The sequence below is a fragment of the Scedosporium apiospermum genome (genome assembly GCF_000732125.1).
Source record: "Scedosporium apiospermum strain IHEM 14462 chromosome Unknown SEQ_SAPIO_0066, whole genome shotgun sequence".
Classification (NCBI taxonomy): Eukaryota; Fungi; Ascomycota; class Sordariomycetes; order Microascales; family Microascaceae; genus Scedosporium; species Scedosporium apiospermum.
The window spans coordinates 682,581-710,064 of record NW_015971767.1 but is presented as its reverse complement, the minus strand read 5'-3'; the positions used below and the strand labels follow the sequence as shown (position 1 = coordinate 710,064).

The 27,484-nt window shown below is 51.0% G+C and overlaps 8 protein-coding genes across 8 annotated transcripts; 3 read left to right on the top strand and 5 right to left on the bottom strand.

The window, feature by feature from the left end:
- Positions 1–729: 729 nt before the first annotated feature.
- SAPIO_CDS1629 (uncharacterized protein) lies at positions 730–2,640 on the bottom strand (the record flags this gene model as incomplete). Its single annotated transcript, XM_016784856.1, has 6 exons — positions 730–936; positions 1,078–1,176; positions 1,281–1,604; positions 1,665–2,229; positions 2,297–2,521; positions 2,609–2,640. 6 exons carry the CDS (start codon positions 2,638–2,640, stop codon positions 730–732), a joined length of 1,452 nt encoding a protein of 483 aa, XP_016645613.1.
- A 656-nt stretch (positions 2,641–3,296) lies between these two features.
- On the bottom strand, positions 3,297–3,937 carry SAPIO_CDS1628 (uncharacterized protein; the record flags this gene model as incomplete). The annotated part of the gene is made up of 3 exons (XM_016784855.1): positions 3,297–3,419; positions 3,487–3,537; positions 3,680–3,937. 3 exons carry the CDS (start codon positions 3,935–3,937, stop codon positions 3,297–3,299), a joined length of 432 nt encoding a protein of 143 aa, XP_016645612.1.
- Positions 3,938–4,442: 505 nt separating this feature from the next.
- On the top strand, positions 4,443–8,480 carry SAPIO_CDS1627 (uncharacterized protein; the record flags this gene model as incomplete). The annotated part of the gene is made up of 7 exons (XM_016784854.1): positions 4,443–4,623; positions 4,904–5,475; positions 5,605–5,948; positions 6,012–6,166; positions 6,263–7,284; positions 7,360–7,928; positions 7,979–8,480. 7 exons carry the CDS (start codon positions 4,443–4,445, stop codon positions 8,478–8,480), a joined length of 3,345 nt encoding a protein of 1,114 aa, XP_016645611.1.
- A 1,568-nt stretch (positions 8,481–10,048) lies between these two features.
- Positions 10,049–10,904, top strand: SAPIO_CDS1626 (uncharacterized protein; the record flags this gene model as incomplete). Its single annotated transcript, XM_016784853.1, has 2 exons — positions 10,049–10,764; positions 10,847–10,904. The coding sequence occupies 2 exons, from the start codon at positions 10,049–10,051 to the stop codon at positions 10,902–10,904; spliced, it is 774 nt and encodes a 257-aa protein (XP_016645610.1).
- Positions 10,905–14,640: 3,736 nt separating this feature from the next.
- On the bottom strand, positions 14,641–15,839 carry SAPIO_CDS1625 (Oxidoreductase-like protein; the record flags this gene model as incomplete). The annotated part of the gene is made up of 3 exons (XM_016784852.1): positions 14,641–15,152; positions 15,236–15,718; positions 15,791–15,839. 3 exons carry the CDS (start codon positions 15,837–15,839, stop codon positions 14,641–14,643), a joined length of 1,044 nt encoding a protein of 347 aa, XP_016645609.1.
- A 633-nt stretch (positions 15,840–16,472) lies between these two features.
- Positions 16,473–18,180, bottom strand: SAPIO_CDS1624 (Aromatic and neutral aliphatic amino acid permease; the record flags this gene model as incomplete). The annotated part of the gene is made up of 5 exons (XM_016784851.1): positions 16,473–16,906; positions 16,985–17,200; positions 17,267–17,413; positions 17,473–17,906; positions 18,011–18,180. 5 exons carry the CDS (start codon positions 18,178–18,180, stop codon positions 16,473–16,475), a joined length of 1,401 nt encoding a protein of 466 aa, XP_016645608.1.
- Positions 18,181–20,894: 2,714 nt separating this feature from the next.
- Positions 20,895–22,007, top strand: SAPIO_CDS1623 (uncharacterized protein; the record flags this gene model as incomplete). The annotated part of the gene is made up of 2 exons (XM_016784850.1): positions 20,895–21,359; positions 21,564–22,007. 2 exons carry the CDS (start codon positions 20,895–20,897, stop codon positions 22,005–22,007), a joined length of 909 nt encoding a protein of 302 aa, XP_016645607.1.
- Positions 22,008–23,437: 1,430 nt separating this feature from the next.
- On the bottom strand, positions 23,438–26,684 carry SAPIO_CDS1622 (uncharacterized protein; the record flags this gene model as incomplete). Its single annotated transcript, XM_016784849.1, has 2 exons — positions 23,438–26,558; positions 26,647–26,684. The coding sequence occupies 2 exons, from the start codon at positions 26,682–26,684 to the stop codon at positions 23,438–23,440; spliced, it is 3,159 nt and encodes a 1,052-aa protein (XP_016645606.1).
- Positions 26,685–27,484: the final 800 nt, after the last annotated feature.

Here is a 27,484-nt window from a genome sequence, read left to right as displayed (position 1 = left end):
AACATGGCGGGCGAGAGTGCGCTATCATTGGCGGGAAATACAAAGATACGAAGGGACCCGAATTTGGAATCTCTCTCCATGTGCTTCTGCACGACACTAAACTAGCTCTCCTCTGGCGGATTTCTTTGCGAGTGCTTACCGCCGACTTACTTTTGCTACAAGGCCATTATTGGAAAGTTCCATACCTCGGTATCCGGTAGGTAACAATTGTTGTCGACTGTGCAGGCCCGCGTTTCTGTTCGCTGCTGTTGGTTGGTTGCTGTAGGTATTTGTTGGCCGCAGACTGGGATTGAAGTAGAAGATGGAATGAAGAACATGGAATAATGAGATTACATATGGATTAGAATTGAACAATATTATGGGATTGGAACTAGAACTACGCCTAGCAAAGCCGCGGGGCCGCACCAGCTCTTGAAAGGCTCGTTGTTTTGAAGAGTACAGCCGCATGAACGACACTGAACTTCCCTCAATCTTGACCATATATATGCCATTTGGCATTGGGTCTTTGCTCACTGTGCACAGAGAGACAGGGAGATAACCCAAACTTGGCTATTGCCTAGTCTAAGCATTATCCGTGTGCTCAAGTCCTTCACCTCACAATGCATTCTCTGGTCAACGCTGCTCTGGTGACCATAGGACAGATGGGAAGACTCCTTTCAATTTTAGCCCAAGCCAAGTCATTCCACGCATAATTGCTGAGTTACACTGGGACGCCTCGACGTCCCCTTTTCAAACAAGTTGCTTGGAACGTCCGCTCGTCCTTCGACGGCGCTTCTCGTATTGGTACCACAGAGCTGCCATGGCAAACGTGAAAACCATCAACGGGATAGATACCTGAAAAAATCTCTCGATAGCCAGCTTCGATCTCCTCTCTGGCGGCGCATTTGGGTCGTCTACTTCGATCTGGTACTTGACCATATCTGTGCTGAAGACCGTCTTTGTATGTCGAGTCGAGTTAGAATAACGTCGCCAATTCATTACGAAATTGCTTTAAAGGGAGGATCATTGATGGTTTTGTCTTACGGCAATGAAAGTTGCAGGCAGGAATAACAGTGTTATCACAGCAATTATTCGAACCGCGATTGCTTCACGAGCACTCTTTTCGGCTAAGCCTTCCATGCTCTGAGCAGAGTTCTCTTGTCGCGCAGCGGCTTGTGTCTGGAGATGTTGGATGAGCTACGAGGTGGTTCACTTAGTTAGTACGCCGACGCGTGCCATAACACTACTAGCGTCAAGCACTATTTGCATCGCTTAGTTAAGGTGACGAGTATTAAGCTTACGATGTTTTTCCTGTCCGTGATCAGCTTGGAAAGGACCCTTGCTCGTGCGATCTGCGTATTGAGGTCGTATATGATCTCGTCCAGCTGAGCTGTGAATCCCTTCACAGTGTCGTCGCATTCACTTTTTTCTGTGTCATCGATAGGAAAGCGACCGCCTTTTAGGAGGTCGTGGTAGAAGTCCCGGAGCTTCTGCACGATGTCTGTATTCGCTTCTAGCACCATGATAATCTGATTCACCGCCTCTTCTTCCGCCTGAACGGCTACTAGTGTTTGGGGACCGACCGAGGCCTCACTGGTGATATCACCATCCAAGAACGGAATTGTCTGGGCTCCTATGTTAAAAAAAAGAACGCTCTAAAGGGAGCACACAAGTAATTTGCTCACCAACTGATGTGCTCTATCCTCTGAAGAGCAGATGTACCATCTCCAATCCAATGCCGCCCACTGGCAATAGCTGAGATGCATATCCAGGCTCGTCTTAAAACGTTGCGCGAACGTCGAGAAATGCTTTGGGTATTTTCTTTCCCCATGCAGTTGCCCGCTCCCCAGGTTCCATAATGTTAATTTCTGGTCTCCTAGAATCCAGAGCTGCGTGCCCTTGACGACATCAAATTGGTGGTGGAACGCTCCATGGCGGATTTTCCACATCCTGCCGGCTCCGGCTTCCTTGCCATCGTCTTTACGTTCAATACCCTTCAAAGTATAGCACATCTGGTACCGCAGGCCAGAGCGGTTCATTGCGTCGATTGCGAGCCCTTTGTGAGGACCCGACAACACCGAATGGGTGCGAAAACCACTAAACTTGAGTTCTGGGTCCATCCCCGTGGGGTTGCCAAAGATATAGAGAAAATCGAGAAAGCCGGGCATGACTTGGAAGTAAGTCAGTAGCCACTTCAGCGATTCTGGTGTAATCTCCAGGGGCCGAATGGAACTCGCAGAGAGTAAATACCTGTGCGCATGTCAAAATTGGTTCTATTTCCCTGTGAGCCGGGGATATGGGTTAGGGACCGACTTACACAGCTCGATATGCGGGATCCTCACGGCACTCTCCTGTGGGTGACGTACAGCCGCTCTCATCAAGGCTATGGTCGGCCTGGAAAAATTCCTCAACTTCTGCATCAGACCGTAAATTTCTATGCGAGACGAAGCCTTGGTGGTTCACTTCAAGGATCGGTACTTGAAGTTTCGCTTCGTCTACGAACAGCTTCAAGCTCTTCTCCCGGTCCTCCAGTCTCTCGCAGCTGGATCGAAGGAAGTGGTCACCCCATCTGTTCCGCTCAACTAAGTTTAAAGGGTAGTTGTGGAACTCATCCATAGATCTCACAAACCCCTTTGGGATAGGCGTCATTGCTGCGGGCATTTTGGGGATGGCCCTGATGGGAAAATCCTCACCAGCTTGTGTGAATACGGCCTGTCTTGGTTCGGAATGTTGAGCGTGTTGGTGGTGTAATCGATTGTTTGGATAAAACACTGGGTTTTAAGTCCAAATCGCAATAGCATCCTATCCGTCAAAATGTTCGTGCAAGTGAGCAGTTGATCGGCCTTTACACTTACACATTGAGAGCCCTGCAATATCACTGGGATGCGTGAAAGGACCAATGTCGTGTAATCGAATGGTGAGGCGATAATCAGCCGAGGAGAACCTGCACTCGGTTGGAGATGAATCTTCTTCGCCAGGCTATCCCTCAGGAAGCCCCAACTTGATTGTGCAGGTGCAGGAGTGCGCAAGTGCCAAGGCCGTTTTGTTCAGCTTGTCTTAACCTTGCCGACCACCTCCGACTTTGAATCCCTCCATTGGCCATGACCGTGGTCAGCTGCAGACAGACAGACCCTCATGCGCAGGCTTTCAGAAAGTGGATCAATATTATTGACCAGTCTATCACACCGGTTGGCCATTTCGCGATCTCTCAGTGGCTGGGGCGAGCCGCTCAAATGCAAGCCACCCTGCACAAGGATGCCTACATACAGGTATACCAGAGCCTTCTTAAGCACAGTATTAATTAAAAACTTCGTATTCTATTCACTATCTGAGTACGATGGCAGCGGAGCGGGCTGGGGAAGTTTCTCGGGTCGATCCTTGATCCGCTGCTCTTCTTTGCGCGACACGTCACGCATCCGATAAATATCGTCAAGCTCGCTCTGAAGAATGTAACAGCCATGAGGGCGGGGCTAACTCGAATGTGGAAGAATATATATGTCCACTTACCTGTTTCAGTTTTCGAGGCACGGGAACGGAAAATAGATCGGACTCGGGGGCCTTTCCCAAAATTAGAATTGTACGATGTAGGGTACAGACTGAGACATCAATGATGCACTCGTACCGAGCAATGGTGGTTGAAACTTGAAAGAGAGAAAAGGGGGGGCAAAAAAGGGGGGGGGGGGGGGGTATTGGCACTCACCAGCTTCTCTGGAATCTCGCAGTTCTCGACATGCTTCCTCAAATAATCCCTCAGTTTTTCCCAAGGAAGTCCGTAGGCTGAAATCTGCATCTTGAAGCCATCGTGAACTTTCGAGTAGGTTGTGGATGCACGTAAGAGGCTCCCAGGCGTTGGGTCATCTTCTTGTGCCTTAGCAGATGACTCGGGTATGATATCGTCCGTCCAGCGACGCCGAGCCCTGCCGGCTCCAAAGCGGGCTTGGGCTCCGGCTCCTGACATGATTAGAAGGGCAGGGCAGATTCGGAGCTGAAAGTGTACGGAGCGAGCGAGGCGAAAAGGGCAGTGCAGTGTAGAGATTAGATCGCTACCAGCGGGGCTCCCAGGAAAGTGGAAAAACTATTGACGAAACCCTTGAGCATTTGGTGGGTGCCACGCTAGAACACCGGGGGAGCTATATACTGTTGTGTGCGCGGTTTCCTCTCCCGGGTTCGCGAACCACCATCACCCCAGCGAGGTGGTGGGCTTAAGGCGACACCTGCAATGGATGGTGCCCAATCGCTAGCACGGTGTGTACCGATATTAGACGGGATTCGATGTCACCCTCCATCAACGTTGTTGGGTGATGGGCTTCTCACTCGGCCACCGCCACCATTCTTATTGTGCCACTTCCGCTCCCACATCGACGCAGAAATTAAAAAGGAAATGGATAAATCAAGAAGTCGTGGCCATTAGTCCTAACGTAGCCTGGTCTAGTTTTGGCCGCTTGGTGATAGCGCACAACACGATGCGGCCAGGCGCCGTCGCTCCCAAAGGGGGGCGCTTCTCGACGGTCCCAGAGCCTGCTGCCCCCTTCTCCTTTCTTTTTGCTGAACACTATGGCATTGCGGATGAGCCCGGAGTAAAAGGCCACCATATTAGGGGTATTTTAGGTCTCCCTCGATCGATGCTATCTAAGAACCTGCAATGTATGTACGTTCTCTCCCAAGTCAAGTTCTATTGAGAATGCAGTAATAGTGCAGCGGCTCTTCGTCATGATCTCCGATCCTTCAATCCGACGTTCCACTACGCTCGACTCTTTTCGGTCAGATGGCACAGACCGCCATCTTGAGGTCTGTAAGAATCAGTATGACCGAGCCAGAAAAGAGTTTTTAGCAGTCCTCGACAAATTCACTCGTAAGGCAGTCTGTGGAAGACCCTTCATCCTCATTAGGAAATTGAAGAGGACACTTGAGACTTCGCGCTCAGCGTCTCTGTCCGACTCCGAATCTCTCAACTTCAAGTCCGATTTTGATCGTCTCTGGAAGTCGTCCTTCTTTAGGTTGACTGCGGAGCCGCCTGACGTGAGCGAAGAAAAGCTCTCCCGATGCACTTCGCTCTTCTTCCTTCTCGTAGAACTCGATCGCCCCGAGCTCACGCCACACTTTCTCCATAACGGAATCGACGATCGAGCACTGCCATTGGATAGGGCTACGTTATGCGGGAAGATTGGGGACGCATCAGCGACTGGACCCCAGAGGTGCAACTTCACCGCAGACGCCTGGGCGAAATTTACGAACGACTTCCTGGCCAAGCAATACCGATGGTGCCCCGTTAGGCTAGAACTAAACTTGGAGCGAAGAGATGTCGGAAGACAGGTCCTGCCATTCTACGAAAAAATGCCGATTACGCCACAGGACAGACCGTCCGCAAATGGCTCAGCCTTGTGGATGATTGAAGTTCCCGAAGATTTTGTGGGAGAACAACTGGCGAACAAGCTTAAAGATGCTAAACGATCGCGATTTTTAACGATGCCCTCTGGGGAATCTGGGGAAGAGACTGTAAGTTTTCTCTTGAGGCCCGAGTGGTAGGGCCACACTACTGTGCCGATCTCCGTCTGTGGCCGTTTATTTTATATCCTTCTCTTTTCTTCTTCCGTCTGCCCGACTTCTTACTGACAGTGACATGAGGTTTACCGCTTCTGTCTCAAACAATTCCCGCCAGATAGGAGTGAAGCCTTCGAAAAGGAGCGGGTCGCACTCAAAGCCCTTAGGGGGTTGGACGGGATTGTGCAGTACATCGGCTGGTATGAATGCATTGCCCAGGCTGCGGAAATGCCTCCCCAGACTTTGCCCAGTCCTTCCCCCTGTATCTTGCTTGAACTCGCGACCGGCGACTTCAACGAGGCCATGATAGACGAACTCCCACCAACTCTGCCAGACGAAATCAAAAGGTTCTGGGAGGAGCTCGTCCACATATCCGAAGCACTAGTGAGCATTCATACGTTTAAAATTGATGGAACTGTGTATCATGGGTTTGTTCCTACCCTTGTGTTACCCTTCATTCCCTGCCCCGTCTAACAAAGTGTATTGAATAGATGGCATGGAGATATCAAGCCCGAAAATATCCTCTACTTCAATAGTAAATACAAACTTGCCGATCCAGGAGAGTCTCGCATCAAGAGAGAAACCACGACAGATGCCCGAAGCCACCCTCCTCGAACTATTGCTCGAGGTGGGACCAGAACGTTTGGTGAGTGATCCGGCGCAGCTGACAGCAACTTGAAGTGGGGTTGAATTTAAGGAGTGGGGTTGAATTTAAGGACTAATATGATGATACGATGTGAAGCCGCCCCGGAAAAGGCAGCCTACTTCGATACAAAGAACTCGGACGGCGTGAGAACAAGAATTCTACAGACAAGCGATGTATGGTCGTTGGGTTGTGTCCTATCGGTGGCGGCTACGTACGTTACGCATGGCGTGCAGGGCCTGCGAACCTATAGTAAACTACGCGCCCGTGAGATCAAGGCACTTACGGACTGCACGCCAACTGCTGGGGATGCATTCCACGACGGAACAAGAGTATTACCAGCAGTTACAGAGTGGCACGCATTTCTTCGGTCGATACGCGGGCATTCGGATGTTTTGACCGACAAGGTCCTGGACATGGTAGATGAGGAGATGCTTCTTCCAGAAGATAAGAGATCAGACGCGATTCGAATCAGAGACAGGTTCAAACGGATCCTTAGCGAAGCTGTTCTCCCGCCCGCTGATTTCCGTCTTGTCCGCCGTTTCCTACAAGATATTGACATGGAAGCGGAGGTTCTGCCGCGACGCCGCAGTTCGCTCCCGGGTCGAGCAAATGGTTCAATTGAAGATCAACCTGCGGGCTTAGACCTCGATGCGAAGAATGACCCCCGCGTTGGAACCTCAGAGGAGAAGCTTCATTCTATCCCGGTCAAGCCTACAGCTCAGCGCCTTCATCCTAGGCCAATGTCTCCGAGACAAGTCGCGGGCGAGATTCAGCCCCTGCGGACGGTGTACACCGACCCGCCAGATGCCAGAATCACAAGCGTTGGGTTGAGAGACGCGATGTCGCAGACGACGACCGATACGACAAAGCCAACCCTGGCCATCGTCACCAACGGCCAGGAAAGACTCCCTCTTGACGGCCATGTTTTCTCGCCAAACATCCCGGTCCAAAATCTGCACCAGGCCCAGGCGGAATTGGAAAAAATTGGAATGGGTCGGGACTTGGGCCGGACGAAAAGCCTACTAAACCTTCGCAAGAACCTGAGGAAAAAGGAGGTATCCGTGAGAGGCAAGATGCCGCTTGACCCGATAGAGTATTGTTTCAAAGGTCGTGACATTGTAGGTTTTCTTCCAGCGACGCCCGAGACCCCTGTTTTCACTGGACAACGCCGCTAACAGACCATGGCTTTGCAGCTCTTCCTGGTGGATAACGGCATAACTATGGAACCGCATTGGCCGGAAGCCTGCAAACTCCTCCGAGCTCTGACTTGGAGATTACTGAAGTACGATGATGACGGCATGGAACTCTACTTCACCGATCCCATCGCCGAGGTAGTCCCACCGCGTCGTAATGAAGAAGTGAATGACTTTGTGAGAGCTATGGAAAAGGCCTGTCCATCAAGTCAAAGAGCCCACAAAACGGACATCGTACCGATGCTGAAGCAACTCATGAACAAATACGCCATCGATGTGTGCGGACATGGGCTACATGCTAAAAAGAAAACGATCATTGTTCTTACAGATGGCATATGGCAGGGCTCGTCGCATACAAGAGTCTTCGACTTCTTTCAATACGAGCTGAAAAGCTTGGAACAATGGTATCAGCCGCCAAACACAATCGGGCAGCTTTCTCTGGAAGCTAGAAGGGAAGCGCTCAGAACGGAACGCCCTATATCTGTCCAATTTGTCCAGTTTGGATCGGACGCAGCCGCAACGAGCCTACTTCAGCAGCTGGATGAGGATTTTGCCAGAGCCGGTTACATGTGAGCGACTTGGAGCCCTAAGACTTGACGGCGCTAACCTCACATGGCAGTGACATGATCGATACCGAGCCCAGCGGTGGAGATTTCTACAAGATCATAATGGGCAGCATAGACGAGAGCATGGATTCGAAGCTGAGTGGTGCTACGCTCCCGTCCCGAATAACCAGTCCGCAAAGCCCCTACAACGGCCGAACCAACCTTACCGGGGGACCCAACCACGGGTCAGCCCCTTATACCCCGATTATCCGACAAAGAAGCTTTCCCTACTCTCTTGGTCAAGTGCCACGGAACTTGCCGATCATCGATCCGGCGAGCATCCTCTTAGGCCGCCCTCAGAATAGCCACGGAAGATCTAATTCTACTCTCGGAGACTACTATCGTCACAGCGCAGAAACGACGACGACCCTATCACGCCCTCATGAGAGCCGCCCCGCCAGCCACACGCCGTTCCAGGTGGCACACGCTGAGTACAGAGATGAGGTAGAGAACACCAGGAGATATACAGAGGGGGATAATTCGAGTTCCTCCGTGGAGCATAATAATTACCCTTAGCTCCATGAGTGGGGAACTACAGGAAATGATGTACTATTAGTGTATTACTATGGACTCTGTATAATTGATATCTTTCGTTAATCTTAATATCGTGGAGTCAGTTGCTGGAGGACCTAAGGCTGGAGGCTTGGAGAGGAATGTAGAAGCTATCTGTCTGGTAGGTAGGATGATATATATCATCCCGGTTTCGTGGCTGGAGGCTGCATCGGGACATGAAGGATGAGGGATCTGTGCTAGGTTTGAGGTCAAGCCATGGCAAGTTCGCTACCTAGGAGTGTGTGGACAGTCCGCTCCCGTAATCTCTCCGTTAAACGCCGAACAGCAGTGGGAGTATTAGAGTGAGAAGCAGATAGTGTTTGAGAGAAGCGAATGTCATCTACTGACACCCGCTTGGGCCAGGGCACGTGAACGAGAACGCCTCCATCTATCTCTGGGAGCTTGAATCCATCCTTTGCTTAATTCGGCACGGAAAATGCAGCAAGGATCGACGCCATGCTCTCCCGATCCGACGCTCGGATATCTCGACCTGGCATACGCTGACCTCAGCTGGCGACCAGGCCTAGCATCAAAACTGTACAGCAGTTGAGGCCCGGTATTTGAGGCTTTGAATAGATTGTTAACATGGAGTATTTTATCTATTACATTGTGCTCGAGACTGGTGGTGCTGTCGGCCGATCGATGTTGGGCAGGGGGTCTCGGTCGCACCGTAAGCTGCAGAGGCGGATGCCATCACGACCTAGACGCTTGTTGGATTTAAGCCATGAGATAGCATTACAATAACACGGACTTTCCAAACCGGTGTGATATAGAAGTGATACTAAAGAAGTCTCGTCTTGAACTAAGGAAATTACTCGATACATCTGGCCACTTACCATACGTAACAAGGAACTACCATCCATACGCATAAATAAGGATCTCTCCAGAACAAAGATTCCAAACCCCGAGCCAAAATCAAATCCCCTCTATAACAGGATTGTTATTGAAGATAAACCTGGGTTTTGTGTATAAGTATAGAGGCATACACCTCCCAGTTTTACCGCTGTAGTCGTAGGCGTGCAGCGACTGACTACACAATACGATCAACCTTTAGTAGCCGAGAACTACTTCATACATCTACGGAACACAACAGAATTAGACATTGCGCTGCCTTCAAGAACCTAAGAGATCAATTTCACAAAGTCTCCGGCAATACTTAGTCGTAGTGCGTGGATGAAGCTAGTGATAATTATGTTCCATGGCGGGACTCAGACTATTCCCACCAGTATGTCTCCGAATATTCTGCACCTCATTTCTGGACTCAGCTTGTGCCAACTTGAACGTGACTGACGGGGCGGTTATCATGACGGTGTGGCAGGGGGTCGTCGTTTCTGTACTGTGACTGTACGAAGTACTGTGATGATAGTAGTCTCCACGGGCAAACTAACACGGTGTGTATTATGATAAACACACACGGTACGTTGGGCACCAACATCGAGGAACGACTCCGAGAATGGCAAGGCTGGCTTTCTTCCTTTAAACAAGGGTGCGTCACCCCTCCAGACAATCAATTCATCTTAAGCAGATAAATAATGACGTCTCCACCGATATACTCCTCCCTCCGCAACAATGTCCACGAGATCCGTCTCCTGGAAGTGGACCGAGATTCCCTCGCCGACCCGACCCAGCCAGTTCGAATATCTCTCGCGCAGTTTCTCCTCGCCGATGCCCCGCCCTACATTGCCGTCTCTTACTTTTGGGGCGATCCAAACGACACCGTCCCGGCCCTCGTAAACTCGGTGACGACTCAAATCACCAAGAACCTAGAGTCTGCTCTTCGATCGGTTGGGGCCGGTGGATGGGCGGACCTAGCTATGTCGGGCACGCATGGGCCTTGGCGGATTTGGGCCGATGCAATCTGCATTAATCAACATGATCTTTCGGAACGAAGCCATCAAGTTTCTTTCATGGCGGAAATCTACCGCCACTCAGCGTCTACCGTTGTTTGGCTTGGGATTGGGTTTGACGAAGGGGAGCGCACACGTGCGTTCATCGAGGAGTGGGCTGAGATCCAAGAAAGGGGAGCCGTAGAAGAATATGCAGTCTTGATAGGGACCCTGCCAAACACGCTAGACGAGAAAAGCGTGAAAGCCTTCCATAAGGTTTTCGAGAAGCCTTGGTGGACGAGGGTGTGGGTCCTTCAGGAGTTCGTCGTCAGTCCGGCCGTGTTTTTCTGGCTCGGAAGCACGGCCATCTCTTTTGATCGGATAGCTTTAGCAACCAAAGCCGACCGTAGACTCGCCGTTTTGTCCAGGAGCCCCCGCCTGTTCGGACAGCCTTCGATTTATATGGAATCTACTTGCGATAGTCGGAAGCTAACACCGTTCGAGGAATATCGAGGATCTTATCAAGCAAGGAACGACCAACTCAGTCTGCCGAATCTTCTAGTCAGTGTCAGGCATTTCGAAGCGACGGATGCACGCGACAAGATTTACGCCCTGCTCAGCATGTGCAGCGATGAGTGGAGGCATAACCTCTCGCCGGATTACACACAGCATTGGTCAACTGTATATACCGATTTCTCCCTCCTCTACATAAATCATACCAACAGCCTTAGTCTGCTTGAGTGTGCCGGAATTGGTACCGACGCTTCACAAGACGCCAAAGAACACCCTGCTCAGCTACCTTCCTGGGTACCAGACTGGCGCCTCGGCCATCAAAAAATGAGTGGCTTTCAACTATCGGAAGCATCAAGCCAAATGTCTGTCTCCATCTCGCCCGATCGCACCCTTTTAGCAACTCATTGTCTTCGACTTGGTAAGATAACTGCCGCCTCATTCAACGGAGACGACTCGATTGCAACAATGGCCCATTGGCTACAAATTGCTCTGACAGAGATTCATGAACCTTGCCGTAACGGTATACCCATTCTCCAAGCTTTCTTAAGATCTCTCGTCGATGGACATCATTTGGTGGCGTGGGAAGAATGGCATTTGATTCCGCTTGCGGTGGGCTTTCTCGCTTTTATCTCACTCTTGCCAAGGATGCTACAGGGACAAAACAACAGTGAAGCCCAGGGTCTAGAAAGTCTACTCGAGTCTAACCCCGATTTGAACCGACTTCTCCAGTTAGTTTGTTGGATGACCGGGCAGGAATCTATTTCACCTCACACAGATATGGATAGCAAGGCGGGATTCGTCTTTGATGAAATCGAAAGAGATGTACAACGTCTGTTCACTGGAGATGTAGAATCGGAATTTTCTAAGATGTGGAATGTTCGATTCCAAGAGGAGCGACCGTGGACCATGGGTGTCGAGCTGTGGGGGGAGAATCTGAAGTCTTTTCACCTGTTCCTATTGAGATGTTGCAGTCGTAGAGCCTTTTTCGCAACAAACAAGGGGGATATGGGAATCGGGCCTTATCGTTGCCGTCTTGGAGACATTGTTTGCATGGTGCCTGGCTGTAATCGCCTACTTGTTGTCAGAGAGGCTGATGTGGCGAATTATTTCCTAGTTGGAGCATCGGATGTCTACGGCTGGACTGCTGATACTGTGTTTGCAACTTATGTTGGTGGGGACTCTGACCTCTCTTTAGAGGAGATTGTGCTTCGCTGATGAGCTTGTAATATGGTTGAGGGATGAGGAACTCTCCCTTGTGTCGACTTCTTGGACTATCCCTCTTGACTTTTCTAGCGGCTGCACCATGCAAGGGCTTTCGGAATCAGCGTACTTCTCTGTCTCGAATCGCATTTGATCTCTTATCTTCAGGAATAAGCATCTCCCCCTACCACGTCTAGCACCTTGTGGGTCAAACATCCGCATGCTCTCCATTTCTCTTCTATCATGACGCCGACCATGCTGCGGCCATCATTCTATTTCACCCAGGCCTAAGCTCCGGAGGGTTAGCGACGCAAAGGTCCAAGAGCGCCTTCTTCTCGCCTGTCTGCGAGATGGCGCAAATCATGTCGTTTCCGTCTGACGAGAACCGCAAGGGCCAACCTGGAGGCCAATTGGCGGCAATTCACAGATAGGGCGCTGTGTTTGAGGACGGGGTTATGGATCTCGATGTACTAGTGCTATTCAGGTTCAGTGTCCCCTTTTCCATACCAAGACGTTTCACGGCAGAGTCACGGTATGTTTGGTGTCAAGTGTGTAGGCAGTCCGCCACGGGAATCTCGCCGTCAAAACGACGAACGGCAAAGGGGTTGAAACCCCTAGCGTAAGATTCTAGAAAACAAGATAGTAATAGGAACCTCGACGTTTATCCTCTTGGCCACGGGATTTAGAACGTGTTAGAATAAGAGGCAATACAGCGTTCAAGGAAAGAGAATGTTACGTCAACGGGGATATGGCCAGAGCGCCGTTAAACCTATCCCTGACCCTGATTGCTCTCGCTGATGATGTCTGCATACACACTCTTGGGCCGAGAAACGTCAACGAGAACGCCGCCATCTCTCTGGCACCTCGACTTTGTTCTTCACTTGATACAGCGCGGGAAAATGCAGCAAGAGTCGATACCATGCTCTCCCGATCCGACGCTCGCATATCTCGAGTTAGACCCCCGCCCAACATCGATCAGTCGATATCATCGCCCGTCCCCTGTACAACCCCAGGCCTGATCGTCAGCTGAGGTCAGCGTATGCCAGGTAGGAAGTCGGATCGTAAACTGAGGTGAGCCGCAAAGACGGACGCCATCAAGTTTCGGCCAGAGCCTAGACGTTGGTTACCCATGAGATAACATTGTAATAATTCGGCCGTTCATAAGCGGCCTGCTATAGAATTGGTACCAAAGAAAACCTCACCTCCAATCAGAGAAATTACGGTACCACTCCCTGTCCATCTGATCACTTATAAGTAACAAGGAAAGACCAGCCCCATGCCGGAGTAAGGATCCAGCTGGAACAAAGATTCCACTCAAGCCGAAACTAAATCCTCTCTAGAATAAGATTATTCTTGAAGATAAGTCTAAGTTTTATGTAAAAGTATAAAGAGGCCTACATTTCCTAGTTTTACCGTCGTAGCCATCAAGTTGTTCTCCTCATATTCGAGACAATCATCACAACTTTCCACTCACTGCGGCCTCGCTCACAATCTATCCTAGTTGTATAGCCAATTTCCAGAACATAGCACTATGCACCTCATCCTTGTTCTCACCATCTCCTTCGCGGCTACCGTGACGGCCAGTCCCCGGAGCCCTGGCACCGGCTTCCTTATAGCTCGTCAACAGTATACTGTTGACTGTACCTGCTTAGGCGGAAACGGGACCAGATCTTTTCCTGATACTCAGCGCTGCTGCTCCCCTAACGGCGGCGCTTTAGGCATCACTATATGCCACAAATTCTTTTTTAATTTCATTTCCGGCCCAGGCCCAAATCCTGTCCGCTCCCTCTATAATACACTGCTGACCTATCGACTATTCTCTCCAGAATGAGTACTGCCGCGGCATTCTTCAAGATTCGGCCGAGGCCGGGTTTGGAAACTGCTGTGGCGGGGCGGACATTTCGAATGCCGCACGCCGATATGTCCTGATTAAGTTGGGCAGGACCGACACTAGACCCAGTACGAGGAAGCCCCCAGCTTGCCTTGCAAAGAAGGAGAGAAGAAGATTGGCATATTTTGTGATACGCTCTATTTCCAACTCAGCATGTGTCAATATGTTTTATTTCCCGCTAGCAGCCAAACTAGAATTGTTCTTGGTGAGCTTTTGGACGGTTGTGGCAAGGTGCAACAGAACAGAAAGACTTGGGCTCTTATGGTGAGGTTATTGACAGCCTCTTCAAGTTTGCGGCTCCTATCCTGATACGCACTCAAGGTCACTACTGGCTCCGTTCTATCCGTGGCTAGGCTCAATATGAAATCGCATACATACCAAACTGGAGAACAAGACGCGAGAGAGTAGTTTCTGTAGGGCACACTCGCCCAATCACTCTAGTTGATGACGTTGTTTGTGATTCGATGCTCAGCTAAGTAGCAGCCTGAACTTAAACAAGAACATAAATTTACCAAAAATCAGGTGGGCCTAAGATGAATGTTCGGGAATTTCAGTGTATTCGCTAAAAACGGAGACGCAGAAGGTATCATTGGTTTAAGAGCGGGATCTGGGGTCTCAGGCAATCCATGCTGGGACTCTTACCTTCGTAGTCGCAGGCGGCGACTTTTAAGAGCTCCTCCAACCTCGGTCGGATTTAGAAGCTCTTAATAGCACCGGAATCCTCGCCAGACTCCAAGAGCGCCTGCAAGATCTCAAGATCCTTCAGTGCCTCACTGGCCGTCTGCCTAGCATCCACCTTTCCAGCGTTAATGCTCTGCGCAAAGGCCGCAACCTCGGCCTTCACGCCAGAATCAAACTCAAACGTCTTCGTCTCCTCTACCCTTTCACCATCCCCCGCCTTCCTCGTGACATTCACCACGCCGGGCGTAAGCCTCACGGCACCGTTGGTCGTGACTAGCTCGATGGTGAAACCCGACTTGAACTCAGAACCAAAGGACACGATGAAAGTGCCGCTGCGGCCACTTGTCGTCGTGAGGAGGCCATGGACTGTGTCGACGGGGGGAAGCTTCGCTTGGATTAGCGCGGTGTGGGCTGAGAGATGCTTGATTTCCTGGCCAACAGCGGCAAGGAAGTGGCGGATGCCGGCAACGAAATGGACACCACCGTCGAGGAGAAATCCGCCTTGGTACTCAGGAATTTTGCGCCCTGGGGATGGATTTATTAGTACCATCATCATTGTGATGCGACCAACTCGTCGTCCCTTTTCGCTCCACACACCAAGCACTTACACTCAGTGTTATAGTACTTATCATCATCTCTAACGAGCTTGTACATGGAAAAGCTAAACGTCACTACATCGCCACCAATCTCCTTAAGCTGCTCCGCCGCATACACCACCGTCTGAAGGAACCTCCAGTTTTCTCCCACGGCCCAGATGGGAGGCGACGAGAGACTTCCGTACCAGTTGAGCAGGTCTTTCGCCGTCGCGGTATCTTTGGCGATGGGCTTCTCGCTGAGAACGTGCTTCCCCGCGGTGATGGCCTTCTTGATCACGGCGGGTTGGCTGGGGATAGGCAGCGCAATGACGACGGCTTGAATGTCGTCGCGGGCAAGGAGGGCGTCAAGATTCTTATCCGTGTTAGCGGGGTCGTCAAAGTACGAGTCGGGCTTGCTCTCGATGCTCGAAGCGAGGGCATCTGCGGACTTTTGGGATCGGGAGTAGACGGCTTTGAACTCGAGTAGGTCGCAGGCTTCGATTGCGGGGACGTGTTCTACTCATTGTCAATGCCGGCGCAAGCGAGAAGAGGCGATACTTCAATTGATTTATCAATCATATTACATACCCGTCCTCGCAAAGATGCCAGCGCCGAGAAGAGCGATTCCAATGGTCATGTTGCGATGAAGAGCGATGAAGAGCCTCCTGAGTGGTATTTCCCCCGTCAAGTTTTGGCTCGTGAGGGAGTTTGGGGGTATTTTGTTGAAAGCATTTTTTCCCCTTGCTCTTTACGGCTATTTGGGGCGACGATATTTCCACCAGTCAATGTCGCATTACGACACGACGGACGTGGCGAAGCAGTCACACAAAGTCTAACGTCCATTGACTTCAGATGTTAGTTTACTAGACTAACTCCACCTTCCAGGCTCAGATCGAGCCAGCCCAATCGAAGCGCACAAATATTCAAATTCGTATTCAGGAGGCCATTTTCAGATCCACATTTAGACCGAATGGACATGGCGAGCCTCCACAAATCAAAATCTGGCCGAAAATTCTTCAATCTAGTGCGAAAGGGGAGCGATGTCCGAACCAATCGTATTTATGGAGGGAGATATACCGAGAGGTCAAGGCAAGTCGGAGACACAAAGCAGATTCGACAATCGCTAAACAGGCTAAATAAATTCAAAAGAATAAAATCTACTCTACATGTTCTATATACTCTAGTACATCTATGTCCTAGCCATATCTATGTTCTAGTTGTTGGTAAATATTATGTATGGGTACGTCAAGTACCTCAAGGTGAAAACGCCTTATACCGCGGCGTTGCTGGCGCAAGTCCAGGGCTTCGAGGATCCTCCCTCAGCAATAGCCTCAATCGAGGACCACAAGCCAAGGACGCAAAGCATGCCACCGAAAACTACAAGCGTAGCGTTGCCGACGAAGCGGGCGATCTGCTTGCCGTCGGTGAACCAGTTGCCCCAGTGCATCCAGAGCCAGAAGATTCCAGGGAGACCGTAGGAGAACCAGCTGACGAAGAGGGCGGCGACGAGGCCGAGGAGACTGTTGAAGACGGGGATGGATTCGGCGATGATCATGGAGATGGCCCAGGTGGCGAAGGTGACGCCGAACCAGACAAGGGTGGAGAGCTTGGTCCTGCGGACCAGGTGCTTGCTGTTCTTGAAGATTCGGGAGAAGATGTAGGAGGCGGCGACGTGACCGTAAATGACACCAGCAATTACGATGGCTATTTGTAAAGAAAATCAATTGTTAGTTCAAGAGTCACCGAATGAAGGTTAGCGAGGAGAGAAAATGTGAGACGTACTCGGAATGGCAATGCCCCAAATGACCTTTCGGACGATAGGAGATCCAGCAGCGGAAAGAGCGGGAGAAGGAACGCCCGGGCCGACGAAGACATAGATGACGATGGCGGCGAGGAGGTAAAGAGTGGTATCGGCGATCTGGAGGAAGGCGAGAGCCTTGGGGAAGTCGTCGGGGTTCTTGAACTCGGCAATAACGGCGAAGAAGCAAGAGTGACTCGCTGGATGAGGAAAGTGTTAGAGGTCATATGTAGATGTATAAAATGAGGTCATTGGGGCTCCCTTACAGAAAGCAATGGCAATATTAGTGACGGCAAGGAAAGCGCTGGTGAATCCAAGCTCGTTCGCGACGTGGATGCTGCCGCTGCCGATGGGACGCTGCACAGCAACGTCGACAACGGTAATGAGCACAGCAGTTGTGATAGAAAGGCAAGCTTCTCAATGGTCAGTATGTTTCCCTACTCTCTCTTCATGACAGTGAATGTAGACTCACAGGCCATGGACATGTAACTGGTATACTTGAGCGTCCTAGGAAGATTGCAGACCCAGAAAACACCCAATCCCACGACGGCCCAGACAATGGTACACGTCGAGCTGTTGGTGAGAGTGTTGAGGCAAATGGTCCACGTCAAAAGATGGCTACCCATGACGAAAACCTGGAAGATGACCTGGGCCCAACCGAAAATCTCCTGGAACAGCGGGCCCATCCCGACGGACCTTCCAATGACTTCGACGGCATCACCAAAGTTGCGAACGAACGGATACTGCTTTCGGAATTCGGCAAGGACAACACCAGAGTAGGTCGACAGACATCCCATGACAAGGATCAAGATGATTCCGGGAACGAGGCCGACTGTAGCGAGGACGGAGGGTAGGGACAGGATACCAAGGGAGACGGTTTCGGCAATTAGGACGATACCACCCTGCCTAGAGACCAACACTAATTAGAAACCTCGACACACAGACACAGACAAAGGCGCAATTGCAACCACACCGTGAGCGGGAATGCGGCTCAGCCGATATGAACGTACCACCACGTCAATGTCTTGTAATCAATCCATTCGGCTTCCTCATCATCCTCAAGAACTTGTGTATTGTCGAACGCAGGAGGGGCGTCCTCAATGTCGGACATTTGGGGAGGCTGGCTCTTGGACATGCCCTTCTCCTGGTCGGGCTCGGTAATATGTGTAGGAGCAGTCATGACGTCTGTGTTGTATTGATCCCGTGATTGTGGCCTTGTGGATCTAAGGAAAGTCGGATAGGCTTGGACCTGATTGATAGTCCGGGGACACGATTGAAGACGGGGCGACATCTTATTTAAATGGTCCTTCGTCTAATCGAAGTCAATTCCACGGCAGTCTAGACATTGGGGGGGGAGGGGAGTAAGGTAACTTCATGCAGAGGGGGCGGCCCCAACATCCCCAGAACCTCGGGGGGGGGGGGTAAAAAATTTCCCAATTTCCTGGGGGAAAGCCGGCGCCAGCCGGCTTGGCCGGAGCAAAGGCACTAGAATTGTAGTGTCGAGCGAGGCGAGAGAGGCCGACCCACTGGCGTTGGTGGTGCCGGGATACCCGTGGAGCCGCACCGAACGCGTGCGGGCGCTGGGAGGGCGCGCTGGGAGGGCGCTGGTACTATCAATAGCATGCGTAGTTTAGGGCCGTGGGACCGTGGGACCGTAGAACAAATCATACACAATGTTCTCAGAAGCATATCGCCCTATCCGCCTTACGATACCGTGTGGTTGCAGTTGTTGCAGTTCCCGAGTCGGTAAGGAATCCCGCACTAGAAAACAGACACCTTCCAAGATGGGACCAGTGCCTTGGGATGCTTCAGGCACGGATGGCGAGATGCTCGATGGGGGGCGTTTTCTTGTCTTCCAAGTTAGGGTCCGGATCCAGTAACTTTTACGTCAAGACTCCACTGTGGGAAAGATCTTTTGTCCTGCAGATCAGATCCTATAGTTTCAAACCCGCTCCACTGTCTCCACCGACGATGCCATTTCTTTGATCCTCAATTCCTCATGCTCCACGCCTAGCACTCCATACCTCCATACGGGTCCGGGGAACACGAAGTATTCGCCCAAACTCTCTCCACACTCTAATTAACATTACGTTAAAGTTCCACGTAATGTGTCTAGTCTCCAGCTGAAAGCCTGGCAATCTTCCATCACCAGCGTTTAGGACGACAAGTACGGGGAAGGCATTGAGGGGACCATCAATTGATCAGGTTAGCGGTGGGGCTCTTGAACACACCGGCGCTTTGAACTGCCTTATTCGTGCCAAGTGCATGCAGATTTTTTTTCTCTCCGGCCTACAGCCTGCAGTGCATTGCCACCCACGTTCTAGTGGCATTCTAGAACGTCGAGTGCCGAGGTAAGAGCCTTACAGGGTTCCTTCACAGCATCGCTAACGACCTGCCTCTTTTGAATAGTGGGGGTTATCCACTATACTTCGTACTAGCGTCGAGGAGCAACAACAACAACATACCACGCCGTCCTGTTTATAGTGTTTACGAAGTATTTCGTTTCGGGTCCGGAAATGTGAAAAGCGAGGGCTTGATCTAGACAGGAATTAGAACGATCCGGTTCTTCGTAGTGCTTATTCGAAGTGCGGGGGTGGTAGACTGACATGCATCGTTCCCCCGCGGTCTCGATCGACACCACCATCAGGCGACAAAAAGATGGGGTCAGGAAAAGAAAGCTCTCGGAGCCAATCCGGGATACGTCGTATGCCTTTTGGGATAATCTCGGGGTTGCCTCATCTTCGCAGCCTGACAAGGCCCGACCCGAATCTCCCGTGGAAGGATTTTCTCTGACTCACGAGAGTCACCAGCCTCACGGTCGCTCTCCGGCTTCTCGTCGCGTGTTTTGTGGTTCTGGTGTCCACTTCTTTCGCCCGTCGAGCTGTCCCCCAGGTTTGTCACCTCCCTTACGGGGTAACTTCCCCCGCATCCAATCGCCGGAGCAGCTCCGAGTCAAATCGTGCTCCACCTCCGCATCCACAGTAATCACGTCCGGCGAAGCCCGAACCCGCGTTGCCAGCAGCCCAATTTCGCTCATTCCATTACTAACTTCCAGATGGGAAGGTATTTTGCTGACGTGGAGACGTGGAGGCCGTGGAGATGTGGACCGGTGTGTGGAACCCGATCCGCCGCCGAAGCGAGGTGAGCCTGGGGATTTGTCTCGATTTCTCCACGGGGCTACTTCGTAAGGTTAATCACAGCATATGAGACTACCCACATCCTTCATTTCCCCAACTTCTTTGGGGTGCGGCCCCGGATTTCTAGTTTCATGCATTCCTCGCTTCTATGCGTTAGCAATCATGGGGAACAGATGGTGATGGGCATATGCCCCAGTCCGAGTCACGAGTCTCGGGCTTGGATGAATTGTCCAGCATCCATAGAATTTGCCATTCCGCGTATGTCCACAAGGCCAGGAATGTGCAAGTATTTCCCACATTTCACGTTTTGAGGCGAAAAAAAACGCGAGATCGCGAGGAAATGGTCCTATAGACATGGGAACCGTCGGACGATGAAGCCTGATCTTTCCACAGTCGATATCCTCGGAATTCTCCAGCATACTGTACGACTCACAGCGAATTCGGTGGCGGCAGGGATTTTTCTACAATGAAATGCAGTACTGTTGAATGTTGGCCACTCTCACCGCGATGAGTGAGACTATAGTCAAGCTGTTCGTGAACGCAGTGAGCTCGGGAGGTTTCCGCAGTTCCCCTATTGTCAAATTCGCCCTCCCAGTCCTACCCCGCACAGAATTCTCCAAATTCTCCCACGTGCATGTTGAATTGGTCGCGATCCTTGTTGTGGATTTCGCGTCAGCCCGTCAGCTTGGAAGAAAGTCTCCCCGCCTCCCATCAACTTCATCCCCCATTATTGTAGTTTCAGTACGAAATCACCATCATGAATTGGGCATCATTTCAGCGAGCTATCCAAGATCACCTTGGTTCCTGGAAGGAGCTCAGGCCCATCTTCACATCGCTCAATGGAGACAATTCGTGGCTCATGTCCTTTCCGCGCCCCGAAGAGGAGCGACGGAGGGACGCCAAAGCATTCTATCACGTCGTTTTTGAACCCTGGCTAGCGGGGCCTGCTAGTCTTCTTTCTAACTGGTTTCTATCCATTTCATTGAGTGTGGCGCCCGCACTATCTCAGGCGCATCACATAGAAGCTGTCATAGGCCTGATCGAAACGACCGTATCCAGTTGTTTGCAAGACTTCACTAGACATATTTCACGTTACTCCGCAAAGTCCGAGGGAGCGCAAGAAGTGGAGTACGATGGGGGCATGGATGCCATCCTTCTCGGGTTTCACTACCTCGACCACACCCACGAGGCCACTCTCTGGCTGTTCAATAAGGCCATCCCGGTAATTGCAACACCAGAAGCCGCAAAGCTGGCCCAACGATGGAGCCATTTCACCACCATCAGAAGGATTCGAGATCTCCCTCCACGGACCAAGTCGTGGCGCACGCCAGACCTTCACCCTGGAGATCCCTTACCAGTTTGGCTTAGTACCTTTCGCTTAGCAGCGGGACAAGCAGAGCTCAACTTTTGCTTGGTCCTCGTCTAGACCCACATCAGCCAGGATCTTGATCAAAATGGCGAGGAAATCCACGAAACTATCCTCAGCTCGCCGCACGGAACTCAACTGGATGGTGGTCCGCTGGACACGTTCCTGAACGCGTCGCCGCCGACGCAGAAACTTGCTATGCTTCACGGACTAAAGGAGAGTCGCGCAGCAGGGAAACAGAATACCTTTGGAGTCAAGGGGGGGCTCACCCTATATCGCAAGGTCGGGGGTGTGAAGCATTCGATCCTGTCTCACCACTCGGAGCTCCAATACAGTGGTCTCCTTATGAAGCTTCTCCGCACGAATGATACCCAGCGTACTCTCGACTGGGGGGATCGAGGAGGAAGCGAAGTCCACGCCTCCGGAGGCCCGTGCTGGGCTAGTGAGACCAAGGGTTGTCGAGGTGGGAAATGGGAACTGCTTTATCTTGGATTCCTGGGATGATCTTCCCCCAGAACGATACCTGTAATCACTGGAGACCCTCTACCATTTTCTTCCCACCACTGTGATATTACAAATACAAGCTGTGCGTAGCTACACGGAATCCAGTAATACGGCTTATGGGAGGCATCCTTCAAACAGTAGGATCGTGGGTCACCCCAGGATGGCAGCTGGTGATAACTTGAAGTTATAACAACCATCCCCATCCAGTAGATAGATCCGAGTTAGGACCGCATGAAGCCATACAGGCGCGGCGTCCGAAACACAAAACGGGTCGAGTATTAAGAGCTACTAAGAGACGATTCGCTGGTGCATGAATTCGGGAAATCCTTTCACCCTTACGAGTCTCCCCACCTTCTTAATTCTACTCCTCAGCGCCGGATTAGACATTCAACTCTGCGTACATGTCACCCCATCAATATCCCGTCTCTCATGGAAGGATTTTCGAAGTTGGATATTCGAAGAGGCGCCTAAACATGGTACAACGGAAGAGACAAGGAAAAGGGTCACTACACCACTAAAATCCACAAACATAAGGTCACTGTATCTCGGCTACTTCTACTGAGGTCTGATGCCGCGATGTAGAACACTAGTTGAACTGAAAACCCGTTGGGTGGAAGGAAAGGAGAAAGACCTTGTTAAGAAGCTTCTAAATTACCTTTCGGAACCTGCAGTTTGTACACGCACTAGGAAAGCAACGACAGGCATGGCTTAGAGGTGAATGTGCGCGAAGACTTTCCTGCCACGGGATCTGCTGTGAGAATCATTGCAAAATCACGTCGCTGGGAGCTACATTATGCACTATATCAGAGAAGTAGGTGGCCTTTTGACGCCATGGAAGGAGGCTCGATGATCAGCTTTTTCCCAGCTATTTTTATTCCCATCCATATCTCACAATTGCAGCTCAGCTCCATCTATTCATTGTCAAGCAATTAGATTATGCTATCCTATTCTTAGCAATTCCCTTATGACTCTGCCCATTTTCTGGACTGAGCAACACGGCTGAGCGGTCTGTCTAGCCAGCCCATGAAGTAAATGCGGCCAACAACAGATTGCAAAGCGGAGCCAACTAAGAAGGCGATTAGAGAGCACGTGGGTGCTAAAACCTCAGCCGACGGCCATAGCGTCTTGGCAGATCAGGACGAGAAATACGGGAATATCGGGTCGGAGCTCACGTTTGTTCTCGGCCGAGTCTAGGTTCACTAATGGCCCCGACTCATCAACCACCCCATATGTTCACATCCAGTTCGTGGCCAGACGAGTAGCAGAGTGGAATTAAAAGGAGTAGGAGTATAAAGAAGCTATGCATTGATCTAGAGAAATGCTTGGGGAATATTTTCTTAGGCATCGTATCATCTGGAAGCATCCTGTTTAGGTGAGGCGAAAAAGAGGTATTAAAACCACCATTGATAGATTCTATCCATCGCGCTGAATCAGTTATTTCCAATTATCAGACAAGGACGCGAGTTCTCGTCGTTACTCTCTCGGATAAACCTTCCCCTTCCTTTCATATACAATCTCTTGACAAAAACTGTGACGAGAGCAGCCTTCTTCACTTCGAAAACGTAAAACGGCTCGTCTGTTTCGTCCACCTCGAGAAGCTTTGCTGCCGTCTCAAAATCCTGCGTGTTGATAAGGTAGCTTTGACCCACCTCTAACTCCACGCCATTGTAAGCTTCAGATGTGTTGCCACTAGGAAGGTCGGCATACTGAGAAATACGAGTGGACAGAGTAAAATCTTCCAGCCCACTCTCAAAACTACAATGCCAAGGCGAGCTTGTTTCGCTGAGGCAACGACGATCTCGAGTATTCAGGCACAAAGGCGTGACACATGCAAACGTGGCCGAGAATTCACTATCCGCGAGGAGGGCAAGCCACGAGCCTCGTCGGCAACGGCTGGAGACCACATTGATTACTTCGTGTGGTGATACCCAAGCCGTGCTGAGCAAACCGCTGGCCGTGATACCGGTGGGCTCCAGGATTCGCAACACACCAAGGATAAGATCCTTAACTTTGGCCGACCCATCCGCCGAAGCCAGGCCATTTCCTTGATCAGTCCTCTGGTTTCTTGCCCAGTCGTATAAGTCCTCAGATCCTCGCAAGGCGTGAACCCAGGAGGCTATAGAGTCCTCTTGGCCTTGGCCGAGTAAAAGTGGAAACGCTTCGGGAAGTACTAGCGGACCTGCGAAGGCTATCAGGTCGCGAAGCCTAGCTCGAGCTATCACCTTGGTGCAGCTACTAACAAATAGACCGCAAGGCTTGTCAAGGCCTCTGAGGAACTGAGGCATTCCATCCCACTTCTGAAGTATTGTATCCTTAAGTGTAGTTCCTGGCCTTCTTTCGTATTTTCTCATCAATTGAAGCAAAAGATAGCTTCCGATTTGCGGCCCGACATCGTAACCAGCGAATGCCGTAAACGGGCGATGAGTGCCTATGTCCCTTAGATGGTGAGACATGTACCGCCGTCGTGTTGCGTCAGCCGTCCAGGTGGAGAATCTACAGGCTGGATTGATGGATGAAGGCCCAATAGCCATGAAAGTTCCAGGAGGAGTGGCGTTGGGCCGTCGCGCAAGGGGAAGTACGGCGCGAGTGACCGTCGATGTAGAAGAAGTAGTGACGACGTCTGAGCCGAATCCTCCAACTCTAATTTTAGTGTTAAGGTCGACTGCAAAATACGAGTCCATGGTCGCCTTTTGAGACCCAGTGCCATTGCCATCGGTCCAGTGCCAGCGATACACCGATGACCAGCCTTGGTTTTCAACAGGGAAGAGGACTCCGCCGCCAATGTTAATCCTAATAATTCTCCAAGGTTGTGAATTACCCTCGGGGGGAGTCTCCGTAAACTCTACCGCTCCAGGGCCCCATACTGACAACAGATCTCTGACAGACGTCACGACATCTACTGAGTCCGAGACGGAATGCCTTCGTGCTCCGAAAACCGGTACCCGGTGGCTAGGCAAAATACCACCGAGGCAAGTTATTTCCTGCTCGATGACGTAGACTGCAGGCTCGGCAGTTATGCCCTGCAGTACAAATTCGTCGACGTTGTGTTCGAGCAAGGCTGAGTCTAGGGGCAATGTGAGTCCGCGAGCAGATAGTTGAATTCCCAAGCTTAGGCACTGGACGGCCAAGGAGGAATAATGCAAAAGACGAGAAAAGCCTTCTTTCGTCGGAGGAAATCGTAGACCCGTTTTAATTCCACATGCCCGTAAAATGTCAGCGACCATCTCAACAACAATTTCGAAGCTACGATGCCGCTCTTTACTTTCTGGCCATTCTGAAGCTCCAGTTGCTGCAAATCCAGCCCCGATTCCTATGAGTGGGAGTGCTGCGAGTCCGAGACCTGCTGTGATTGCCAGCCCCCAGATTCCGAGTGACGCAGCTGCTAACACAGCTACTGGTGCCACTGTCTCCCGCGATCGCATATAGAATCCTTTAAGAGATCTGAATCCCGTAAAGAACCTCTCCACCGTGGATATCGCAACAAGAGTGAGGGACAAGTGTTCACTCTCGGCACTTCTCGGTACCAACGAATGTCGTGTAAAAAAGGGGATGCCAAATAGACAAATGCCCTTCTTCTGGCAAAGGAGAATGGCAGTCTCTAAAGTATCCATCACCTTGGTAATGCGAAGAAATACTTCATGATCATCCAGGGAATCGCGGTTGCTGAATATGACCGCTCGAATTTTGCGTTCCCCTTTGCTTATGCCAACCTTAGATTCTACTCTTCTCTCAAAACTGACGTGAGATCGAAATCCTCGGAGAACTGTCTCGTGGACGCGGGGATCAGTGTAGTCGACTTTCTGTAGGGCCTCCGGGTCCAATTGGTTCGTCCCTGCAACGCCCAGAAGGCAATCTAACTGGAACGAAAGATCATTCTCAAAGCCGGGGTCTCCATGGAAATTATGCGCCGAGTTCAGTTGTGCAGGTAACATGGATGGACGGGGCAATACCACCGTTTTCGATTGTCTGACAGGAACCGCGGGGTCTGCGTGGTCTCTAGGAAGAAGGTCGTCATAGGCGAAAGGGTCTTCCTCGTTGTGGGTGGAGGGAATAAAAAGAGCCTCGCGAGGAGATTTGCCAGCTTTCGATTGACAGCGAAGCCTAAAGCTATGCATCCTCTCGACCTCCAAGATCCAAGGGGAGTCGATGGCATGGCTTAGAACCAACGGCGAGATAAACTCCGCAAGAGATTCCCCGGTATCTTTGTAATTGAATTCCGCAAGCTCGGATATGTATGGCTCGAGACTGCGATGTTGTGGAGCTGTCAATACTCTCTCCACCGACTTCGGGAATTCCTTCTCTAGCGAGCAGCGTTCTCGAACGGCATCCGAGACGCTTAGCGTGTCCAGATTGTCTATCCTCTGCTTCAAGTCAGGATTGTCCTCGAAAACGGCGGATAGCAGGCTTTGTAGAGCCTGTTGCGGATTATCAACTTCCATATGGACACCAATCGCCAACAGAGGCGGTCGAGAATTGAGTGACTTGTCGGGACAGTAGTTGGGGCAGGAAGGTGAATCATTTGATATGGACGAGTAATTCTCGTCGAGGCATCTGAATCGTATTTATACATCGCTAGAGAGGAAATGAAATGGCCCTATCAGCACAACTTCAATGCTGTGCGATCAGGTGAGAAACATACAGAGCATTATCATGATCCAATTTGCTCGTCAAGTGCATGCCCGCAAAACACTTTGTACACTTTTCTAGCAGGTGTGATACACCGGGCTGGCCACAGCCACCACCACCGCCGCCCTCCATATTGCAGTGCGCGAAAAAGGAATCGTAGGAGAGGGGTCAGAAATATTGCTCATTGGGCTCCGGTGAGGAGTGCTGAGAGAACATCGCTGGGGGGGTAGGTGTGAGGGAGGTCAACTGCCACGGCTGATTGGTGAGAGATGTATGGCGAGAGCTCGAGTTGGTGCGAGAACCCAAAACGAGGCGGGTGGCGCCACTGGGGATTTGATGATAAAATTGACACTAAGTGATGGGCGAGCTCCTCGATCCTTCAAGCTGCCTGTTGCCTTCGTCCCTATTCCCGGCGTCCTCAAGGCTCCCGTGGCGCAGCAACAGTAACGCCATTTTATGTTTGCCCATGTTCGACCCTTTTCATATGTAGTAGTTGTAACTGACGTTGTTAAGTGGCGATCAAGGGGGCGGGGATTCTTAGAGAAGGATCGACTCGATAGACTACTATCACTCCTGACTCCTCAGATAATGATATGAGTCTTAGCTTTGTATAGTTATCCGGAGCCTCGGGCGAGTTCTGCCCTTCACCAGTCGACAAATTTAGCTCGACACAATCCTTTAAGTCAAGCACATCTATCTTCATTGATTGGCTCGCAAGATCGCATCCCATGTATTGCGTTGACGAAACCTAGATCTTATCCGGATACTCGATAAGAATCAGCATCGCCAATGTCATTTGGTAACGTATTCATTGGCAATTCCTGTCGTCGCCTCCAGCTACCTCCGCAACT